We start from the raw sequence: 24,295 nt of genomic DNA on the forward strand, positions 1-24,295 counted from the left end.
GTCCCCTAGCAGGGCGGAGCTGCGGGAGGAAGTCGCCATGAGGAGCGGGGTGGGGGCGCGTATCGCCCGGTTGGCGGCAGGAAGGGGGTGCGAGAGGGGTGCTGTAGACCTGAACCTCTGCCGCGACCCGTCCGAACGCGCCTCCCCGGGCTGCACCGCCCCGGGTCCGCCTTACCGCCTGTGGGACACGGGGGCGCGATGGCTCCCCCCCGGAGAGGTGACCTGAGCCCAGAGGAGAATGATTTGCTGGGAGTGATCGCTAGAGGTGAGTTGGGCCTTCGCCCCTCCGTGGCTGAGGGTGGTAGTGCTTTCCCGGTGGGCCCGGGCCGACCGCCTTCACTTCCTCGTTGCTGTGTGGTGAGGTGGTTGCGGGCGGGGGTTATGCCCTGCCCCGCGTCGTAGCTCCGGCGGGCCTCGTAGAGGCCGGGTGGCCCCGCCGGTAGCACCCCTGAGGGCTTGTGGTGGTGGGCGTAGAGCAGCGCCGCGGCCCCTCTGCGGGGCGCTCTGGCCGTTACTGGCCACGCCGTCTTGCGCCGCGGGCTCCCTTCAGGCCTGGGCCCTGGGCATGGCGGGGCGCCTCTGGGCCTGTGGTGAGGGCTAGCCTGCCAGCACCCTCCCGTGGGCCTCGTCCCGCGGCTCCCCAGCCGGGAACATGGCCGTTCGTCTGGCAGCGAGGGCGCTTCTCACGGCGGCCGAACGTGGGGCAGGCCTGTGCCATCCAGGGGGTTCAAAGGGGCCGCCTGCCTGGCGTGGAGGAGGTGCGTAGTGCTGCACGGTTAGGGCTGGGGAAGCCCAGTTTGGGGTTGTTGACTGCCAAGGAAAGCTTACATCTTTCTTACATGTATTTGTATTAGTAACGTACATTGAAGTTTATCTAATGATTTCTATTGGAAAAAAATATGTTTTCTTGGGGCTAATGCAGTCCTTTAGCCTGTTACAGGTTTCCCTATGTGCTGTTGCCAGACTATGATGTCCTAGTGGGCAAGATGTTCTTAATTTAAGAGAACTTCAGTTTGTCCAGGGTATTCTACACCTCTTATCCCTTGCACTGTTTTATTTTGCATGTCGTGTAAGTGTTGCAGTTGCACCATATTCCATGGTGCATATGTTTATTGCTGGGGGGCTTTCTGTCACACTTGCTGTAACAGCTGGGTTTCACGGTCCAGCAACACAAATTTCACAGGCCTATCTGAATAGCTACACTCCAAAATGTGTTTTGAAAATAGTGAACTATGTTCGTTAGTAGGAGGTAAACTAAAAACACCTGATGTGTTCCATGCATTTCTATGTGTAGTTTTGGGGCAGTTGGAACCTATAAGATTTTATTTATAGTTTTGGAGATTAACTTTCAATTATATTAAAATGCTTCTCTGTGTCAGAGATGAGCAAAGGACAGTCAGCAATGAATGTACTGTGAAACAGAATTTCAAGGAGACCTTAGAGCAGCTTTCCAGTAGCTAAAAAGGGCCTGCAGGAAAGCTGGAGAGGGACTTTTTACAAGGGCAGGTAGGAATAGGACAAGGAGGAATGGTTTTAAACTGACAGATTTAGATGAGATTTTTAGGAAGAAGCTCTTCCCTATGAGGGTGGTGAGGCACTGGCACAGGTTGCCCAGAGAAGCTGTGGCTGCCCTGTCCCTGGCAGTGTTCAAGGCCAGGTTGGATGGGGCTTTGAGCAACCTGGTCTAGTGGAAGGTGTCTCTGCCTGTGGCAGGGGTTAGAACTGGATGATCTTTAAGGTCCCTTCCAACCCCTATTACATGATTTACTGGTGGTTAATCTACAAAGGTCTTAATTTTAATCAGGAATAGAACTGATATTTTTCCTCTTGATTCTCATTCCTTTTCTCACACCACTTTTTTCTCTCTTTTTGTCTGTTCCTTTTACGTGAAGGAAACACTGAGGAGGCTGGAAGGCTACTAGGCAGCAAGAATGTCCGTGTCAATTGCTTGGATGAGGTACAGTGAAACTATATAGCCATTATGTTGGGTTTAGCAAGGAAAATACTAGGTCTGAAGGCCTTCTTCTTGTTACATTATATTGTTATCTAGACTGCTGGAAATCAGAGTTATCCTGAAGGTACTTCCAGCCTGCAGCTGAATAATGAACCTTTGAAGAGCTACCGCTTTTTTTTTTTCCCAAAGAAAGGTTACATGTTACTAATTGTTTTAAAGATTAATGTGACTTAAAGTACTACCCTGGCAGTATTTTCTCTCAAGTTCAAGCATGAACTTGGGTGTCTGTAAGGTGAGATGAACACTGCAGGAAGACAGATGGGGGTGCTCCCTGACTTCTTGTCCCCTCCACCAAACTTTGGTTCCCTGTGCTTAGGCAGCAGCAGACAGCATGGGTAAAGATACCTGTCTTCATCTAATGCTTGCATCTTATCACCCAAAGCCTCATCTTTGCAGAACCATAAGCATAGTTGGAGGGTGAGCAGCTGAGTAAGAACTGGAAAACACGCTCTCTTTTGCAGAGGCTGATGTGGTAGACATGTAGTATATAAAGTGCTACCTGAAGATGGGAGGAAGTTTGTGGAGAAAGGAACCTTGTGTGATGCTCATTTTTTCTAGAGCATGCAATATTAATATGAAGTGTAACATGGAAGCAGTTTATCCACATTGTCATACTAGGAGGCCCAAAATTGGACAGGGCCAAAATTACCACTTCATCTGGTTTCCTTTTTGGAATATTGATAGCCTTCCTTGTGCTGCCAACAGATTCATTTTCTGATTGTTCTTCAATACAGTTAAATACTTATACCTTAATTTCTAATGTATGAATTTCAACAAGCTTCTGACAAACTTGTCAAACTAAGCTTACAGTAAACTTTAGGAAGGAACCCAAGATACAATATAAGTATGTTTGCAAGTGTGCTTTATTGTATGGACTGTAAAAGCTTTTCCTTTAGTGTAATTGCTGGACTAGTGCTGAATGACTGCACTCTTGATGAAGGATTAGTGCAATGTGCAGGATTACTGTTGGGAGAATATGGTTTATTAATAGAAACCAAGTTATGCCTCAGGCTGTTGTTAAGGAAGAAACAAGTATTAATGATACTTGCCTAATGCTCACATCTGCCTAAATAGACCCAAGGCACATAAGGTGTAATGGATTTCTTGCAGTCTCCTTTTATCCCCAAGAGTGGTGTGTAATGATGCATATTAAACAGGAAAGGGTTCAGATTTGTTTAGGAGTCTTAATCCATCAGTCATCTCACATCAACTTTTAGAATTTTTTTGTTGTAAGCCATTTTCCCTTTAATGCGTTATTCTAATATCTAGATGCAAATAGAGGGTGTGAAAACCCAGTTAAACATTAGCTTCATCTGTTTTTCAATGTTGCCACAGCTGGAGACTGCTTTGAATGCATCAGGTTTTATTTTCTTCCTCTGCTGCTTTAGCAGCTTATGCTGAAATTCACATTAGTGTTTATATTACTACTGTTACTTATTTTATTAATGTTAAGAAATGAGGAAACAGCTGAAAATTGAATGCTTAGATATTGAAATAGGAGCACAATTCAGTTGGGAACTAAAAACTCATTTTCTTCCTTTAAGTCCTTTTTACATGAGAGAATCCACAGAATGAGCACAGGTTTAACGTAAGTCTTTCTTCTAGCTGTAGTACAGCAAACATGCAGTCACAATTTAATAATTTCCACAGGCTGGAGAATCCATAGCACCCAGAAGCAGGCTGTTCCATACTGCACTTCCTGATTTTAAACAATAAACACAAAGATGCCCTTTTAATTTTTGGGTTTATCCTGTATTTGAACTGCTTAGATCTGCCTCTTCTAGATTGAACACTACTGTCAGTCACCAGTCTTTTCCCTATGTACCCTCAGACAAGGACCAGGTCACATTTTAACATCTTCCAAATGCACTGGCTGTTTAAGAAACTTGCCTAAAGTTGTGTTTTTTTCAGCAGCTGAGCTATAATCATGGCTCTTTTCCAAATCCTTTCCAGTTGTTTGAGTTTTTTTCCTTCAAAACTGTAGGCATGAGCTGGACACCATATTTCAGCTGTTATTATATATCTAGAAAACAGAAAAGTATTTGTTTTTTCTGCCCATGTGCCCAGACTTGCTAGTCTGCAGTGCTCCACTGGAAGCAAAGTAAGACACGTTTATTCAGATTACTTTCACAGATGCCCCTCTTCCAGAAGATTGTAGATATCCAGCAGATACAGTCCTGCTTTTTCTCTAGCAGCCTTTCTGACCAAATCAGATTTTTGTTGTTGATGTTTCTTTGTGGCTTTAGATAGTCGAAGAAAGGAAAGGTCTTTAGGCTTAATCAGTGTATTCATGAAAACAAAGAAATAACAGTATGTAGCTCTTCCAAAAAGCCTGTCCTTAACAGTTTGGCAGCTTTAAAACTTCAGGGGTATTTAAGCTCAGATGTCCTAAAATGGACATGTAGGTGGGCAATGGAAATGGATGCAAAACAAATGCAAAATGTTTCATTTATAAATGCACACTGCGTAGTTGGTTTTTGTCCTGTTTTAGATGGAGTGCTTGCTGATTTGGAAACATAGTATGGAAGAATGTGTTCAGGAATTTTCTTTCCCCTGGGAGTACAGAGCTTGTAAATAGCATTGTGACTTCATGTGGGCAGTTCGCTGATTTTAACTCCATCTATTTGCAGGGTGAAGGAAGCTGAGATCTCTCAGATTATTGTAGAAGGGCAGTCTAGAGGAAGCATGTTTTTCTGTGGAAACTGAAAGTTTCCTTCAGTCCTGTTGGTGGTTGAGGTTGCAAAGGAGCACTGTACTGCTACAGTCCCATGTTTTCTGCAGATCCGGTAGAGAGACTTGACCTGAAAAGGCTTCATGTTTTTTCTGTAGTTAAACTAATTTTAGGGTCATTCATCATAATCTTATATATAGAACTGTCATTTGGCATTAGCTGCATTAGTTTTTTCCTCTAGTTTGGTAATTCAGCTGTTCACTTCTGCAACAAAATAAATCTTGTAGAAACAGTCCACTTCTATATGCTAATTACAGACCTGAATGCTTCCTGGGAATTGAAGCAGCAGCCTGCTTATTTGTGTGTGAGATATGTAGCTTTACTCATATTCATTATGTTCAGTGGAGGGTTCTTCAGTTTACCTTGCTACTCCAGTGTGGACTTCCTATGCCAGCAGAAAATGCCCAGATCCTTAGTCTTTATGGAGGAGAAAGAATTCTATCTTCTGATTTTTATTTTTTTTTTCTATAGTATTCCAAAATACACAAACTAAAGAAAATTCAGCAGCTATTAAGACTTGCCTGGTTTCAGTTCAGGTTGCTGACTGATGCAGACTGTAGCTTTTCATCACTGCAGATGAACAGAAGGATCATCAGATGAATGTAATGTATTACATATGTGAAGCCTACAGTTCAGCATGATTATAAAGCAGAACTGTAGCTACGACTGGCACTCATTGAACAGTGTTTCACGTTATAATCAGTTCTTACTTAGCTATAGCTAAAATGATTTGTGCATGTATTTGCTTGCAGTAAGTTTGATAGGTAAGGGCAGTGTTACTCAAAAGCTTTAAGGGTGACATTTCTGAAGGTTTTCATCCCATGAAAAGTTAACTTACGTATTTCTAGATAGCAGCATTCAGTACCATTTCTTTTAAAAGTTGGAGATATTTTTACAATCCAGTTCCAAATGGCTACCTGAGCTAATCTTGATGAGTTGGTCTAATTTCAGTAGTGCTCTTCCTTTCAATTTAGAAGAGTTGATTTTGAAGACATACATAACTAGTGCAGTTAAGAACACTTGTGCCACCTGCCCTTTTTTTTTTTCATCATTTGTTCCCTAAAAAGTAACTTCCCAAGTATTGTCGCAAATAAAAGCCAAACCGACAGTCGGTGTTCAGTTGGAAATTTCCTGAATGAGTAGAACTGGTATAGTTGCCTGAATCTGAAGAATAAAACAAGGCACTTTCCATGTTAATATGGGGTTGGATTCCTTGTTGCAAAATGAGCTTGGAGATGTGGATGCATTAACATTGTCAGCATGCAAGTGTCTATATCAGTTTGTCAGGGGTTTTACAGCCCTTTCCTGATTTACTTAGGTAGCTGGTATTTACACATGCAGTGTTATGATGTATCTTAATACCTGCTGAGGGAGCTGCGGCAGTGTGATCCAGCCCATTAAGACGTGCCACATCTTGGCCAAGTTTCCATGGTTGAGAAGAAGGCTGAAGTGAGCATGAGAAGGGTAAAACACTGGGAATGGTGGGACCACTGGGATTCCTCTTTTCTCTTGTGTAACACAAGTCAGTGTGGCTATTTTAGTAAGGAATCAGAGGCATGTTATCCAGAAAACAATGGCTTTTAAAAATATACGTGTATCGTGTGTTACACAGTCAGTATGAGTGTTTTAATGCTTACAACACAGTTTTTCGTCCGAATATGCACGTTACTGGCATGCAAGGAGGTCTCTGTATTTTTCTTCCTTTGTCCCAACTCTTGTACCCTGGCCACCCTGCTCCCCAGTTCCTCTGTTCAATGAAGGCAAAGAAACACTGTTGTTGAAAACTTTCTTTCTAGTCCCTAGAAGGCAGAAGGTTGCTTTTCCAGGTTATTTTCTTTTTAGAAATCAAATCTGTTTTTACTCATCCTGTGGAAGCACATCTCTCCCAGGTGCTGGAGTGAGAGGCTGACCTGCTTGCTGCTTCTCCAACATCTGGTGGTAGAGTCCAGCCTGTCCCTGGTTCTGGTACTCCTCTGACACTCCTGCCTCCTTATGAATCCTTTTCTTCCCCTAAATCCAGCTGATTTAGCCCACTGAGCCTGTAGGATCTTTTTTGTTTGTTGTTTTTTTTTTTTCTTCAGTTGGCTCACCACCCGTGGCAGCATTAGGTCACCTTAGTTCTTGGAATCCCATCCCTCAGTCTGCTTCTGGTAGGTTTTCAGCACCAGGAAGTGGGAAGGGTGGTATGTAATGGCTGGGCTGGCTGTGCCATGCGACATAGCCCCATTGTGCCAGGGAGTCCCTCTTGGCTGATGACCTGAAGAACTTAGTCAAGGGAGGAGACAAGTAACTTCTAGAGGTGCTGCAAACTATTATCCTTGTACCGTCAGACATATAGGGAATACTTACAGCCCTGCAGAAGGTGGAAATTGTTTGTTTTGTTCCTTGTAAACCACATACAATCCCTGCAAAATAAACAAGCAACTGGGGTTGATTTTTTTTTTTTTTTTTTTTTTTTTTTTGTCCCAGGGAATAAGGTTAAAAGACTGGATATTTGGTCAAAATAATGTTACATAGTAGCTGCTAGAAAATTGATTCCTTATCCTATGTTGTGTACTGGAACAATAATAATTTATTTAATCTCTATGCTTAATAAACTTGTCTTGTAGTTTAGTCTTTTAAGTGTGTTGTCTTGAAAATCCAAATGTCATCTGTCAGAAAACAGACTGTTGCTCGACCTGTCTTTGATGTTCAGCCTGGGAAGAGTATTTGCAGTCATTTCGATTTCTGCACAAGGACGTAATATAGGACACCAAGCTTTTCCAGATAAGCTTGTTTCTAGCCTGTCCCTTTTTTGTTGGCTGTGAATGTGAAAGGCTGATATTAGTGTAACTATCCATCCAACTTCGTAACAACTGTCTGCATGTTTTTGGCTTGATAGGTTGTTTTTTTTTTAATCCAAACCACAGCCTGACACCTTTAAAATTTAATCAAAGGCTTTTAAAGAAGTTTCCCAGGAGGCAAAAAGGAAAGTTTCCCAGGATGACAAAAAAACCCCAACCAAACCCAAAACAAACCAACCTTTTAATTTGTCCTGCCATCTTCAGGTGGTTTTTTTTAATTGAAACAACTGGCATTCAATATGTAACCAAACTTAAAATCATTGTTTTCTTAAGTTCCTTCTCCAGTCAAAAACCTTACAGTGTTCATCTCCCCTTACAGCAGTTCTTCTCTGTAGTGCTAAAGGAGAGGAATCCATACTATGACTCCAGGCTCGGATGGGTCCATGAAAATGGAATGGCTGTCAATGTAATGTAATGGAACATATAAATATTAGGATAGAAAGTCTTTACTTAAACTTTGTAGGACCCCAAATGAAACCTAGCAAAACTAATCTTAAATCTGTTTTATGTTTCTGAAGTGATCCCTTCAGGTCTTTTGTTTCTTTGATGGCAACTTATATTGCAGTTTACCATAATATTTCACATTACTAAAATATAATGCATAAAGTAATTATTTTTTAATTGCTTTCAGTTAGGATGGGTAATAATGACAGTCTAGTACTTAAAAATTGTTATTATAGTTTTAATTTCCCTGATTTCCATCATCTTTAGGATTTTTTTTTTTATTATACTGTTAAATTTAACTCACGGGTTTTATTCTATCATAAATTAAAACAAGAAATATATTAAGGCTCAAACTGACAGTTGCATTATTTCAGAGTATCCCATTACTGTGTGTTTACAGATCTGCAGTAGTGGTGTACCTGAGTGTATTCGTGCATACAGCTTTAACCTGCAAAAAAGGAAGAAAATGACATTTATTTTTCCTTCAGGGACAAATTGAAGCACGCTCCCTTGTTGGAGAATGTTCTTGGGCAATTACTGTGTCTTGGCTGATAACATGAATCCTGACTTGATGTTAAGTGAAAATAAGCAGCATATTGGAAAAAGCATGCTAGATTCTAAAACAAGAATGTCATGCAGTTTCCTCAAACGGGAATGTTCTTCTTCCTGTCCTTTGAGAAGAGAGAGCCTACACTAACAATTCACCCTGCTTCTGAAATCTCCCCTAGGGTTTGCCCGGGTTTGCATTCTGGTAAAAACTCATTGCCTCCCTTGCTGAAGCTAATGTTTTTTGCACTGGTGCCATTTATCAAAGGCACGGTTTGGGATGGTGTCATTGTTAAATTATAGGTAGAGCTGTGTATTTGTGCAAGGGCTTTCAGAGCTCTGGCTGATGTAGGATCACGAAGGAGATAAATGGGAGAGAGGAGGATAGCACAATTACCAGTAATTGTGACTAAAAAAGAGCAAGATGGGTTTCAGAAACTGTAAATCTTTGTAATGGCAAAAGCAGCAAGAGCCTATTCCTGATTTTCTTGCTGCTTATCATATAATGCAGAAGAGAAATCATGTAGGAACAAAACAAATTCTGTAAACCAAGCCTTTTCCTGCTAACAGAAGCATTAGTTGTTTTTAACACACTAAACCCTAGTGACAAATTGGCAGTAAATGGTTTTCATTTATTCATCAGTGGTCTGTTTTTAAGTAGAGGTCAGCACCGTCAGAGCAAATGATATGGAAATGGACAATCTACTGCATGTTTTTAGTAACCATGTATTTTCATGAAGATTTTGTTTCTAACAAATATTACATGAGGCTTTGGTAGTTATACTGAATATGTATGTACAAGTACATGTTATCAGTGGGATGAAGATCAAAAGATATAAATAGTTCTTTTATGTATGCTACTTTCTTTCTCTTTTGCTTGTCAGCATGGCATGACCCCTCTAATGCACGCAGCCTACAAAGGGAAAGTAGACATGTGCAGGTTGCTCTTGCGACATGGAGCTGATGTTAACTGCAATGAACACGAGCATGGATATACTGCCTTGATGTTTGCCGGACTTTCAGGTAATTTCTTACTGCACTTAGAACACTAATTTTTGATACATTGATGGGCACAATTTGCCATAAATTAATTATTTAAAGGAAAATGTTAACATGTTTTTATTATTCAGGTTTACGGTTTCTTATGTGAAACATGCAAATATGTCAAGAAGAGCTGAGTTATCAGGACAGTCAAATGGGAGAGCTACTCCTCAGGCTTGGGATCTTTTTTCATATAAAACTCAATTTTATTCAGTGTTTTGAGGCATACAGTCTGTCTGTACTTGTCCTTTTTGTTCCAGACCTCAAAATTCAGTCTCATGTGCCAGTTTCTTGTGCAGCGGGATGCATTCTGTTGAATTATACTGTGTTACACTGAAAAAGATGCTGCACCAAACTGCCTGTTTTAGGAAGTAGCTTTTAGTAATATTTGAGGCTTATCAAATCAATCCAGTATTTTTCAAATTTTGCCTTTCTCCATTATTTTTCCTATTATCTTTTGGGCTTTTAAAAATGTGTTTAGAAAGTTCTAAAAAATGCTTTATCACATTGTTTTTTTTTTTTTTCATTTTTTTTTCCCATGAGACTGCTTATAGCTGTGTATATCTTCTGTCTCAGGTGGTGGTTTGCAGCTTTCCTTTTGCTGTTCTTTTTCCCCAGTGAAAGGAACAATTACTTCTTTCAGTGAGAAAAAGATGCTCCATAAAGAACATTGTTCCTTCTGGGAAAAAGGTTAGGTTTGGGAATATTAGGTTATTTTAAGTATCTTCTTTAGTAGGCCAGGCACTTTTCCCCTAAAAAGAGGTTCTAGGGAAGTTAAGATTTCTTAGCAAGTAGAGTTTAACCTCTTTCATCTTCCTTCATCATAATTTTAAAAAAAGAAGGGTGTATGTGTTTATGAACCTTAAGTGGCTCTTCAGATTGCTTTTCTACTGCAGCTTTGGTAAAAAGATTGGGAAATTCCAGCATTCTGTGGCATTGAGCAATATCAGCAGTATCAGCAGATATTGGGAACAAACTCTCAGAGGTTGTTAAATGACTGCAGCTTTGTGGAAAATGCTGGCTTTTTACAATTTGCTCGCTGCTGAGCTTTTAACCTGTCATCCCAGGTTTGAATTTTTCCTGAAAGCTGCCTTTATGTTCTGTTATCTGTGAGTGCAAAAGGAGCACTATACACTGACACAATGCCTTTGCTTTTAAATAAGAAACATACATTTCTATCCACCACCCCTTTCTTTCTTTTATATTCACTTTTCTGTATGTAGCATATGCACAAAACCTGATAGAGTACCTTTGAAAGCAGAACTACACAGTGGTGACAAGTGTCCTTATTAGTCTCTGAAGGGCACCAATTAAATAATCTAATTTTCCCATAAAATTTTAGCTTCATTTTACTTGGTATTTAGCCCAGCCTGAACACCCAGTTCCTGCTGTGGAGAAAGGAACAATCTGTTCTCTTCTCTATGCTCCTGATACATAATAGTACTGGATTTGTTTTTCTTCTTAGAATAGCAGATGTTGTAGTTGAACTGTCGAGCTATATTAGTAGAATTTCCTTCTATACTGCTATCTGGGAGGATCAAGCTCCTTGTAGTTACATGCCTATGATTCCCAAAAGCTCCAGAGGGAGCTGAATGTGCATTACAGAGAGCAGAGTTATACCCTGCCTGAATTTAGGTTTTACTTTGCTTTGACCCTCTGGAACCATAAATATGGAGGCAGCACTGTGCCTTTTTCTTAATCTGTTCTTAAAATAATGACATTAAGAACATTTAATCCTCTCAGCATTATTCCTGGTCTTTAAGAAATAAACATTTTTTCCTACAGCATAAAAAAATTACAAGTTCTTATTCCCCACATCTTCACCCAAATTCAGGAAACAAAGAAATCACCTGGATGATGTTAGAGGCTGGAGCAGAGACTGATGTTGTCAACTCTGTGGGAAGGACGGCAGCTCAGATGGCTGCTTTTGTGGGTAAGGTGAAAGTCATTTTATTTCCTAAATTCCTAAACAAGTAGAATGTTAGATTCTGATGTTTTTTCTTGGAGGAGCATTATTTAACTACCTGTTCTGAACTGAGTCAGTTGTGCAGCTTTTTCTACCACATTTCGTCCTATTCCCATGCTTTAGCTTCATAAAATCACAAATGATCTCATTTGTGGGAACAGATGCTGCTGTTCTCCATGTGTGCAAGTTTTTTCAATGTCTTCACTTTCCAAACAGTAAGAGGAAGCTGGTGACATTGGAGGTGTCTGAAGTGCAAAGTGTGTAATTGGAGCTTCCTTTGTGGGAAGGAATGAACGTAGCACAGCACTAGGAGTCAGGAACTCTGATCTGAGCTTTGCCACTAGCATGCAGTGTGCCAGAGGAGGGTTGCCTCTGGCCCTTCCCTCTCTGCGTTTGGAAGACGGAGAAGGCTTGGAACCTGTTCTGAAGTAGTCAGTACTTACTGACCTGAACTTGAGTAGAACAAGAGAAAGGTTCCAATATGATATGTGATCCTGGGCAAAAACATGCAACCAGGCTTTTTTCTGTTATGTTTCTTTTTATCATCTTTTTTTTCCTAAACACTTCTTTACTCACTTTGACAGTGCTGGGAGATTCCATGATTAATTTTCCCAAATACACCACTTCTTCTCTCTTTCTAGCAAGGAGGTGTGATATAATGCTAACAGAAAAAGTAGGGTCATTTTAATGACTCACCTATAGCTGCCCAGATAACCTTCCAAAAAAAAACCAAAAAGGAGGACCTGTATTTTCACTTGAACACAACCTTCTTACATTGTTCAAACATCTGAGAACTCCCTTGTAAGTTCCTTAGGTGTTCTGAATACAAGAGCCCACCTTGCCATTTAGATTTATTTCCTTGAATAGGCAGTTTGTGCAGTTTCAATTTCAATCTTACCTCATTCTGTTCTTTCAAAGAGAAGATTGACATAGCTCACTTGAGGTTCAAATAGCAAAACATTAACTATTCACTAATATGTCAGAGAAGTCTGCTCCTGTTAATTATTCTTTGGACAGTCTTTTCCAATGTGATGCTGAATTGAATTATTAGGTGAATGGGGAATGTTATAATTTTGGAGAACATAATTTTGGAGAATTCTTGTATCAAATCTTGTATAAAATCTTAATGCATCAAGATAGAATAAATATTTTCAGGCATATTGAGATATGCTACTCTCTAGAAGTCTGAATATTGGAATCCATTCCTGTTCTTTTTTATTCTCTGTCCAATCAAAATTAATTCAGCTGTCTCTGTGGGGGAAGTGAGGATACTTCCTCCCCTGTCATTTGTCTTACACTATGCTCTATTAGCTTAGAACAGTCTCTTCTAAAATAGTGGAGGGTTTTAAATGCTGGAATGTGGTTGTCTGTGTCATATTCTACTGATTAATAGGATTAGTGCCAAGATAAATCAGTCAATTTAATGAATGTAGTACTGAGCCAGAGCAGCTAAATTTTACTTTCTCTTTACCCAAGTAATCCATCATATTGTCAGATGCAGAAAACAAGAAGGGGGTGTAGCTTCTCTCATCTGGTTACTTTCATCACGGTCCTTGGGTTTTTGGTAAATTTTAAGCATATTCAGTTTTTATAATTTCTCCCACTTCAGGTTAATATGCTCCTGTCTGTTTCAGGTCTGAAAAACTACAAGCCTCGGTACAACTGTCATTCATTTTTGAAAGTACAAAGTGGAGAGAACTCTTGAGAAAACATTAATGCCAGTATGAGACTACCAGCATAGTATAACTCTGGGGAGGAATACCTGTTCTCTTAGATCTGGCTTACCAATGAAAGAGGATGCAGGAAGGGGACAGAGCTGTCAAAATGAAACTTGATGTAGTCATTCCCTCCTGGGAGTCCCTTAATGAAAATAAAAGTTACATACAAAAGAATAGCAAGAGATGCCCGTTACCAGTGCAAAGCATATCACACTAAGCTCCTTTGTGGGTAATTCTCCCCTGTAGTGCTTAGGTTAGATTTCAGTTTAGGTCTTTTTTTTTTTTTTTTGTTATTATTTCATTGCACTAGTGATTTTTTTTTTTGTGTGTTTTTGTTTTGTTTTCTTTTTTTCCCTTGTGTGCCTTTAGGTCAACATGACTGTGTGACCGTCATCAACAACTTCTTTCCCCGTGAAAGGCTGGACTACTATACTAAACCACAAGGCTTAGATAAAGAACCAAAACTGCCAGTAAAACTAGCTGGGCCTCTACATAAAATTATTACTACTACTAACATGCATCCTGTTAAGGTGAAGTAATGTGTACATTGTACATGTTTGTTGGTGTGGGAACTGTTTCTTTATTTTAGAAAGCACTCAGCTCTTCTGAGAGTTAAGCTGAGATCAAAAGCATCATATGTTAATTCAGATGCTTCTGAAAATGAGAAAGAATTGGGCTCAACATTTAGACAGGATTAGAAAATGAAGCTATTTCAGTGTTTATATACACCAGAATCTAACGAACGCCTACCGGAGAGATTCTTATTTTTTTTAAATCAACAACCATAAATGGCTTTCTTTTTTGGCATTCTGCTTTTTTTCCTGGCCCCACTTGAAATGGAAACAAAACAATTTCCTATCTTTACAAATTTCCTTGTTCTCTGAGTGCTTGTCTCAGTATGTATCTTCCTACCTTCATCACTGGTTCACCATAGTAACATCTACTGCTGCTGCTGTTTCTGAAAGTATGGGCAAGAGACCTTTATTTTTACTTCCCAGTGTATTTGCTGAAAACAGTGGTTTTTTATGATTTGTTCCTCCAGCGTAGTTCAGAGAAATGAATTCACCTAAATTCATAGCCACATGCCTTGGGCTTGCCATGCAAAGTTAGGAATTTGTCAACAGTTGTCAGATAGGTATCTGCAGTACATATAAACAGTAATGCACTAGTTTAGGGAGTAGAGGATATAGTTTCATCTTAAAATGGTTAGTTCAGTGCTTTACTAGTCTGCCTGAAGTTCTACAAGGTTATGTGAGAGTGATGTGTTCTGCGAAACTGCTTAAATTGTACAAATCCAGTTTATTTTGGGTGTTCAGAAGGAATGAGATTTTAGGACAGTGGATGGTAATTTCTGTATCTATTTCTTTTGAAAGGGTTTTGGTCAGGTTCTTAGTCTGAAAAAAAATCCGTATTTTTAGTGCAAGTCATAATTTTAATTGTTTCTTGTATGGGAACTGTGAATTACAAGGGGAGGGCAGTGTAAGACAGAAGGAATATTAGAAACTACTGAAATTTAGCTACAATGAGCTATATAACCTTTAATGCTAATGCACAAGCTTAAAAATACATTTCCTAATTGGATTCCATTTTCTTCAATCTTTCTCACAGATTGTGTTGCTGGTAAAAGAGAACCCTCTGTTGGCTGAAGCAGAAGCACTGCAGAAATGTTACAGGGTTCTGGATCTAATTTGTGAGAAATGCATGAAGCAGAAAGATATGAATGAAGTACTTGCTATGAAAATGCACTACATCAGCTGTATCTTCCAGAAATGTCTCACGTTTTTAAAAGAGCGAGAAGATAAACTAGATGGATTTATCAAAAGGTATGTGTTTCTACAGAGGTCTGAAGACAGATGGGTGAACCAGCTTCACAGATAGCAGAAAATGACAACTGTGATAATAGATTGGATGTTTTGGATAAGGGATTTGCCAGGTGAATTTTGAAATGCTTCCAGCTGCAGTTACATCAGGGTGGCACTGACTCCCTTTTTTCTGAGTGGCCTTGTCCTTTCCTGGGGTTACAAAGGAAACACTCCTAGAGTTTCAGCTACCTGCTGGAACTGGTTAGAGCTTGGCGATCATACACCATGAAGGGGTAGAGAGCAACATGTGGTGCAGAAAAACAGAGTGATGGGCTTGAAGAAAGAATTCCTCAGTATCTAGTATGGATCATCTGGGAACATTACTTTTGCCATTTTGCTCTCCAGCAGTCGTACAGGGTGAGATTTTTTTTTTTTTTTAATTTTTTTTTTTCTTCAAAAAACTCTAAAGTAACCAAGAACTGCAAATCCCACTGGCTTTAGGTGAGACTTAAACACATCTTCAGTATCTACTCAGAGTTACAAAGCCAGCTGCCTGATCTTAAGTATCAAAGTAGTGGCTTGACTTTTAGAAGGATCACATTCCCCAGAGACTTCTGTGGATTTCTGCCTGATACTGAAGTGATGAAGTCAGCTTTCATGTACTGAGATCAAATAGTTCATCAGTGATCCATATAGAAAGGTAGGAACCAACCAGATAAATAGAGAGGCATCAGGACTATAACACATTACTAAACATAAATAAAGCAGAATTTGTGGTTTTAAATGATCATGCATTCTTCAGTGTTTATTTTTACAATGCTCCTTTTTAAAACACAACAAAGCATTTTGCTACTTAGGTCACATGTAGGGTCTACCTGTAGATGATTATTTTTCTGTATGCGGTTGAATCAGTAAGTAGTGGTTCCAGAGCACACAATGTGAAGTGGCTGAATTATTTTGCATTATAATTCTTCTCTGTAGTTTGAAGGAGGGCAGAGCACAGCATGCTGTGTATTTGTTCTTGAGATTTACTGTGTGATTTCTTATTTGATTTTGGTTTTAAAAAATTTAGTCTCTTGAAAGGGAGAGATAAAGATGGCTTCCCTGTCTATCAAGAGAAGCTCATTCGAGAAAGTATCCGCAAGTTTCCTTACTGTGAAGCTACATTGCTGCAGCAGCTTGTGAGAAGTATTGCTCCTGTCGAAATAGTAAGTCTTTCCTATCAAGAACACCCTTTCTAAGCAACTTGCATAGTAAATTCAGTTTAAGCTAAACCATCTTTCTACTTATCTCTTCTGCAGTGTATTATATTGAACAAAGGTTTTTGATGTCCCTCAGCTCTGGCAAACTGGGATATTTATTTTCCATATTGCACACAGATGCTTTAAAATACTTCAGCTAGTAATTTTTTCTTGTGCCTGTCATGAATGCTTATATACCTCTGCTTGTAAAGAAAACTAGAACAATTTGTTTCTTGTCTCAGAGTTTGTTTGCTTTTCCTGCTCTGGAATGCCTATGCAGGTTTTCTTTGCAGATTGGCTTTCACAAACTAGATTCAGACACAGATGAAAATCATTTTGCATTCTCTTTTTTCATAATGTCTACATTCAGTTTAAGACCTAATCATTTCCCAGATTTCATGCATTCATTATTTCTAGCATACATAAAAAGTTGATAATACACAGTGGTAGAAAAAGAAGAAACATTCTGTGAAGCTCCTTTTGTCAAGCGATGTAATACACAAGATGATGCAACGTAGAGCAAAATTTGTATCTAAATTAGGAAATCAAAATTACATGTGAAAAAATCCCACTTCAGTTTTCCTCATACGCCTTTGCTAACACTTCATTACAGTGTTATTAACTACATCAAAACAAATCTTACACAAAAGTTACTGTTGTTTTTTAAGAATGTTCTTTATGGTCTCTGAGAGCTTGATGTTATATGCAGTAACACTGGGGAAGTGGAACAGTTTTGTGACTTGTTTGGATTATGCTGAGTGAATTAAAAATAGCCTCCATCTTAAGTGGCTCTAAGTCTACTCAAATATCCTGAGGCTTAATGCAATCCCTACTGTTTGCCTATGCCAGAAAAATAAACAGTGTGAAAACATAAGTGATCATGATGCATTAAGACTTGCTTTAAAGTAACCATTTTCTTTCCTGTCCCCTTTTTTCTTAGAGGAGTTTGTAGTCTTTTGTGCCTTTAAAGAAATACGGTTTGTTACATGGGGTTTCTGTGTGTAATACAGAAGGGAAAGGAGAAGATGCAGGTCGAAGGAGGTGATCCTGGCCCTTTGCTCTCATGAGACCTCACCTGGAGTATTATGTGCAGTTCTGGTGTCCTCAACATAAAAAGGACATGGAACTGTTGGAACAAGTCCAGAGGAGGGCCACGAGGATGATCAGGGGACTGGAGCACCTCCTGTATGAAGACAGGCTGAGGAAGTTGGGGCTGTTCAGCCTGGAGAAGAGAAGGCTGCGTGGAGACCTCACAGCAGCCTTCCAGTATCTGAAGGGGGGCCTATAGGGATGCTGGGGAGGGACTCTTCATTAGGGACTGTAGTGATAGGACAAGGGGTAACGGGTTAAAACTGAAACAGGGGAAGTTTAGATTGGATATAAGGAGGAAATTTTCCTGTTATGGTGGTGAGGCACTGGAACAGGTTGCCCAGGGAGGTTGTGAATGCTGCATCCCTGGCAGTGTTCAAGGCCAGGTTGGACGAGGCCTTGGGTGATACAATTTAGCGTGAGGTGTCCCTGCCCATGGCAGGGGGCTTGGAACTAGATGATCTAAAGGTCCTTTCCAACCCTAACTATTCTATGATTCTATGAAATTATCTGTCTGGCAGCATTAGACGTCCAGTTTGGCATGCAGTTACTTGGATTCACTCTGGGAATCTTGGAGCTGGAGCAAATTGGCATTTTTTTCCTCTAGCGTTTACATCATCGCCTACAAAGTTAGCCTCAATTTATGGTTACCAGTAAAATACACTAAACTTTCCTGCTTGTATTGCATGGGAAAAATACTGCAAATAGCATCTAAATCCTAATATGAAAATAGTTCTTTTGACGATTTCAAGTTCTGACCATTTAGTCTGTCACATCTGAGTACACTGAGCACAACAGTGAATAGCTGTATATACACAATACCGTTGTGTATAAAGTTGTCTGTACAGAATGTATCTGTGTGCCAGCAGAGACATTCACCTGTAAAAACCTGCTGTATGTGAGCTACCAGCAGGTGACAGTGTGTGAAGAACACTGAGTTCATTAATAGTTTTTTTTCTTGCATGTCTGCCTATGATAGTCTTGTTTTTTAATCTCATTTCCACCTCTTGTCTTACCTTTCAGGGTTCTGATCCTACTGCTTTCTCTGTACTTACACAAGCTATTACTGGCCAAGTGGGATTTGTGGATGCTGAATTCTGCACAACTTGTGGGGGAAAGGGGGCAAACAAAAGATGTTCAGTATGTAAAATGGTAAGAATCCATAGTTATAATGAGTCACATAAAATAGTGCCACTGAGGTGCTGAGGGTTTCAAATGCTTTGCTATTTACTGTGTAGACTTACAGGGAATGGCATGTATGCCTACACTGAAAATGTGCAAGCCAGCTACTTCTGGGAGAGGTGCCCAAAATTCACTAGTAGGAGTACTTGGATTTCCAAGTGTGTGTGTTTAGAATTAAGAATGAGTAAAATCTCTGTACGTTCAGAGTTAACAAAACAAACTATGCTTTACAGATTTTTATGTAGGTTAGAATCATTCCATGTAGCCTTAGAAATTGCTTTAAAATACCATTAAGTACTATACATGGAGAGATCTAACTTGGTACACTAAGAGATGCAAGACTATTGTACATTTGATTTAGTAGATGAAGATGAATTGATAGCTCTGGTACATTTCAGGTGATGTACTGCGACCAGAACTGCCAGAAAATACACTGGTTTACCCACAAAAAAGTCTGTAAGACCCTGAAGGAAATTCACGAGAAGCAAGAACTAGAAGCTGCCAAAGAAAAAAGGAAACTAGAAAAAAGGCAAAAGAAAGGTGAGGATATATAGTTTGTTTGATGAAACCACAATTAACTACTTCTGAAGGTGCCTGGGCCCCAGTTAGGCTCTTCCCTCCTTTTCAGAACTGCTAGCACAGTGCACAGCACACAGCCGCTGCTTAGTAGAATCAGGGCAGAAAGTTAACTATTTATTTTTCTCTGAAAGCATTGCTTGAAAAGTAAAGGTGCAGTCAGGAGCTGATGCTGTTCCATGCAGTCAGGTTATAAATTATAGGATGACTCACTTCAGAGTTCACTGTGGTCAACCGTTCATGTGCAAAAAATGTCTTCAGTCTGTTATATGCAGAAATGCTTCCTACATGATCATACATGCCTGTCTTTTTAAAAGAAAAACAACCCTTACGTGTACTCCATGTTTCGGCCATTCTGAGAACAGTGTGAATAAATAAAACATGTTTGAATTGAAAGCTAAAATAACTGTAGTGTCCTACTCTGCTCCTCTATATATTCACAAGTAGTATAGCAAAACTGAAGATAAATTATTGAAAGCTTTGCATATGGTCATTTTCAGAGTAATCTTCCACCAGCTTAAACAGAGCTCTGTCTGGGTGAGGTCTTCTTTGATGAAGCCTGGTTAAATTAGTCACTTTTGTAGTTGATCCTGAGTTTCCTAGAATTCATTTTTCTTCAGTAATAAAAATGTTTGCTTGCATATGAGTTCAGTGTTGAGTGATGATGCAATTTCTCTTTTGTTTAGATGAAGTGCAACTAGTGGAGGGTAGTTCTACAAGTGAAGAACAGACAGACCCTGGTCCAGATGCTACCAAAGCAGATGCAAATCACGCTACTGACCAAGCAGAAGAACGTGAATTTACCAAAGAGATGGAGGCACCAGCCCTGCCCCCTGAAAGACCACTGGAAAGTGAGACTGACTTAGCTAACATTGCCCTTCAGAAGATTCAAGGTTCTGAGGAGTAAGAAGAGGGTAGGAAGGGATTTAAAAGTTCTGGCTGTGACCCTGCACCACAGGGTCCAAAGGAATTTGTTATGCTGCCCATGTCCGAGTTCTTACAGCATGGCTTACACAGGATTCCCTTTGCAAGACAACATGTCTCTGTTCATCATGAGGTGAAATACTGGCTCATTTGTATTTAAATACTTAAGGCTCTGTTGTAGATAGTCAAAATAGGTACTTATTATCTGATAAAAGCTAGAGTGGCATAGGCCTACCTTGTGTGTATACCAACAGTAAGCATAGTAAAACTCTACGAGTATCTGTGGTTAATCAACCACTTAGTGAAAAATAAAAAGCATTTGATTTGGATTATTTATGTTTTCAGACACTAAAATTTATTTTAATTGTAATTTAAATATTTTTTTTCTCAAAGTACACAGAACTTCACTTTAACGTACTGGGAAACCAATTGTTAAATTTCTTTTTTACACCACTTCATGAAGCTTTATCTGAAGGATTCAGTAGCAGTTCAGTTTCTAAAGAGGCTTATCTGAATTCCTAACTTTTCATGACTGAGTATTTTTGACTAGTGAGTGCACAACTAGTAGTGTCTGTTCGGGGGCAAATTTATTGAATGGCAGTGCTGTTTCAGATATCTCAAGCTAACTGTTAAATGTGTGTTTCAACAGAATTATTTCACTAGTGGCTTGATCAAAAATATTCTAGGTTTATTAAGGTCTAATGAAGGAAAGACCAGAATGACTTAAAATGTTTTGACTGACAAGAATCATGGCTTCTAAGTCTCAGCTTTCAGGTAAAGATTCCTTAGAGCACACTGGAATTGTTGCTTATTTCATAAATACAGAAGATGCTTAGTATTTAATAATGTTCATGCTGAACCTGGTCTTGGTGAATTACATAGAAAATTCCTGTGTGCATCGATACAACCAGAACTGATTTCACTTAGGTTTTCAACTAAATACTGCCTCTAGAAAATATCTTCCCCTAACTGTGACGTTTTCACTCAGATTTCCTACATGAAATCAGTGGGAATGCCACAACTGAAAGTATCGCTTCCTGCATAAGGATGGCAACATTTGAGATTCTCTGACCGTTGGATGAGTAACTGGTATTTTGAACATGGCAGTATCCTTCAACTTACAGGAATAAGGGCCATCCTCAAAGCAGAGAAAAAATGCTATTAATTTTGTACTATTTAATATATTGAAAACTGTGAGAGTGAGGATACATAAATGCACCTGTGCAGGGAGTGTACCTGTGTTTTCATTTCAAGGATTAGAAAATTGTGAATAATAAAGGGAAAGTTTTTAAAAGAAGGGAGCTGTGTGGCAGTTCTGTTCACCTGTAACACCTCCTGGGACATACAGTGACATTCTCCTTGGGTCACGCACAGGCCTCCTGTAGCTCAGGTGTACAAGTTTCATTTCATGACAGTTGGCAAGCAAGAGATGCACGCCTGGAACTTAGATATGGGGTCATGATGTCATCACCATCCACCCTTGGGTCTGGGAATGCAGAAGGCCTGCTGGTTCCCTGATCTACACAGAACATCTGGGGCTCACAGGGGTGTGTTGCTCTTCAAGGTTTCTCTGAATTGCCAGCCCTTTAGCAGTGTGGTAGAATCCACAGCACTAATCCTGTTTTCACTCTGCCAGCCAGTGGTTCTTCTTGGTAAAGAAGAAAAGCCCAAGTGACAGGAGAAAGTATGAACACTCAAAGTAGGTGTGAAGTGTGGGATTATGGAGTTGCATTTGTTCTCATCCTAACTTGCAATGGCAGAGGCTTGGAATGGCAGAATGGCATATGTCCCTCTCTTTGCAGTGAGTCTCAGAGAAATTGCGCTCCAGATTGGAGTCCTGGTTTGCATCCACACTCCAGAGCTACCTCTGCCTTCCTCAGCTTGAGCTGGTAACAGCTCTTTTGTTGGAGAGTCGTGGTTGACAGGTCCTGCACAAGCCTGGGTGGATGACTGGCTCTGGAATAATCATGTATTGGAGGAAACATCTCATGACAGGGAACTGAAAGTAGAATGAATGTTCACATGCAGGGTACTTGTCCCTTAAGCAAGCTCTTAAATGGCAAGACAGCAGTGGAGCCAACAGACGCACTCTTGCACCTTCAAGGGTCTGTGACTCAAAAAGCTTTTCTGCATCCCACTAGGAAAAATTGAATTCTCACCTCCCTCACTGTTTGGCTAGATGTAAACATAGCAGCTGTGAATCCATCTGCTTCATCACAGCTCTCACTGCCTAGTTCACTTTTAGGTAAACAGATAGAGAGAAGAAATGCTTTATTATGAAGGTGGTAAGACACTGACATAGGTTACCCAGAGAAGCTGTGGCTGCCCCATCCCTGGCAGTGTTCAGGGCCAGGCTGGATGGGGCTCTGAGCAACCTGGTCTAGCTGAAGGTGTCCCTGCCCATGGCGGGGGGTTGGAACTGGGTGAGCTTTAAGGTCGCTTCCAATCCAAACCATTATATAATTATATGATTCTATGAATTGACCATGCTTAAATGAATATATGGAGAGCATTGCCTCTGGATGTGTTTGCAGTCAGTGACTACTGACTTATGGCTTGTTGGACAACATCCAGCATTTAAACACTACAAATGCAAACAGGTAGTAAACATAAAGAGCTTCTAGATGCCATGGTAGGGTTTTTTTTGTTCAGCCTATGTATTCCTGGGACACTTGTGAGCAACAGTGGGAAAACCAAAACTAAGATTTTGATGGACTTTTCACCACTAAAAGATTATATACATATAAAATAACTCATTGTCTTCTTTGAGCCCATCTATATGCTCAAAAAGATTACAAGGCATGGTAAAATTCTTTAACAGTTACTGCTTTTAAACCTCAAAGATGAGTCTAATTTAATGGCATTTACAAAATGCATGGAACTTTAAGCAAGAAAAATAGGGAAGTTGAAATCAAAAAGAAAGGACTCTAATATCAAAAAGGTGAAAGGAGTTATAAGCTTTAACAAAGACAAAGTTCTGTATCTGGGATGGAGTTAATCCCAAGCAGCCTGGGATGTGCTGAAAAGGGCCTGGGTGCCCCTGTGAGCAATAAGCTCACCTGGAGCTAACAGTCTGCCCTGGCAGCACCAAAGGTAAAGGGTGCCATGCATCAGCAAAGACAGAAGTATAGTACAGACAGTAGGTCAAAGATGTCCTGTTTTTGTCAGCTGAGTTCAAGAGAGACATTAAATAACAAGAGAGATCCTGCCACTGTGGTGGTAAGAGGGTTGGAGGAATTTGGTTTGCTCAGCCCATAGAAAAGAAGACTCAGGGAGATCTGATCACCTAGAGGTAGTTGTAGAGAAGATGGGGCATGCACAGTGACGGATTAGCCAATAGGCCCAAGAGTCTTTGCATGTGAAATTACATATAAATGTAAGAAGAATGTTCTGGAGTGCAATTAAACACTGAAAGAGATTGACAAGAAGCGGTGGTACCTCCTGCACTGGAAATACTCAACTCCCCTTGAGGGCACTGGATAACCTAATCTCAGACCTGCTTTCAAGAGGAAGGTTGGCCTAGATAAAACTCCAGAGATCCCTGCCAACATAGACTGTCCTGTGCTAATTCAGGGAAGAAAGAAGGAACTCGGAAGACAAACCACAGGCTGAAGAAAGGCTTTGATACCTTACATAGCATTGACTCTAGGTCTTTGGCAGAATGGAGGGAGAAAGATATGAGGAAATGCGTTGTTTTCCATCTCCATGCATGTCTCCCAGTAGCTTCCCTAGGGATGGTAAGCTTTAGAAGCCGAAAGTGACAGGTGTAGTGCTACAGCACAGTATGACCCATGTGGTTATAGAAGAGTGTTAAAACCTATCAGCAGCCTCAGAGCAACACACTCTGTATGGCAAGCCCTGTCTCTCTTAAAGGGACCAGCAAGCACAGGCCTGTACCCTAGGAGAGTATTAGGTGCCAGGTATAAGCAGTCTTAGGAGATCACATTTCCAATGTACTGAGTATCCTCATAAAACTGAGAGCTTTGAGTGCATTCATGCAGCACACAAATTGATACTTTAATCCCTCTCAGAAATGAGAATATCTTAATGGTTGCTTTCTTATATCTTTATGTTAATGGCGGAGGACAAATTGCTGCTAGTGAACACGGTAAGTCTAATTCTTCTGTAGAAACTCTAAAGAATGAAATTATTTATCCTTAGTTTCTTAAAAATTAACT

General features: G+C 40.1%; 1 protein-coding gene across 3 annotated transcripts; it reads left to right on the forward strand.

Moving 5' to 3' along the window:
- The first annotated feature begins 47 nt into the window (after nucleotides 1-47).
- On the forward strand, nucleotides 48-21,414 carry ANKMY2 (ankyrin repeat and MYND domain containing 2). 3 transcript variants are annotated; one of them, XM_062605012.1, is made up of 10 exons: nucleotides 48-265; nucleotides 1,893-1,957; nucleotides 9,463-9,601; nucleotides 11,454-11,552; nucleotides 13,673-13,833; nucleotides 14,912-15,126; nucleotides 16,178-16,313; nucleotides 18,459-18,587; nucleotides 19,016-19,157; nucleotides 19,880-21,414. In XM_062605012.1, the coding sequence occupies exons 1-10, from the start codon at nucleotides 199-201 to the stop codon at nucleotides 20,098-20,100; spliced, it is 1,374 nt and encodes a 457-aa protein (XP_062460996.1). In that variant the 5' UTR covers nucleotides 48-198; the 3' UTR covers nucleotides 20,101-21,414. The 3 variants fall into 3 exon arrangements, with proteins under 3 accessions (XP_062460996.1, XP_062460995.1, XP_062460994.1); XM_062605011.1 differs by lacking the exon at nucleotides 1,893-1,957 and having other exon boundaries at nucleotides 146-265; XM_062605010.1 differs by lacking the exons at nucleotides 48-265; nucleotides 1,893-1,957 and adding an exon at nucleotides 8,526-8,771.
- The last annotated feature ends 2,881 nt before the right edge of the window (nucleotides 21,415-24,295 follow it).

This window comes from Pezoporus occidentalis, unplaced genomic scaffold, assembly GCF_034315485.1.
Source record: "Pezoporus occidentalis ecotype Australia unplaced genomic scaffold, CSIRO_AGI_Poc_V1 ctg9, whole genome shotgun sequence".
Lineage (NCBI taxonomy): Eukaryota > Metazoa > Chordata > Aves > Psittaciformes > Psittacidae > Pezoporus > Pezoporus occidentalis.

Bases quoted from the DNA above. Each gene is read 5' to 3' on its own strand.
- ANKMY2 (XM_062605012.1), top strand. From the start codon at position 199: ATGGCTCCCCCCCGGAGAGGTGACCTGAGCCCAGAGGAGAATGATTTG. The intron at 9,602-11,453 runs GTAATTTCTTAC...ACCCAAATTCAG, and splicing joins GATGTTTGCCGGACTTTCAG to GAAACAAAGAAATCACCTGG. The intron at 19,158-19,879 runs GTGAGGATATAT...TCTTTTGTTTAG, and splicing joins AGAAAAAAGGCAAAAGAAAG to ATGAAGTGCAACTAGTGGAG.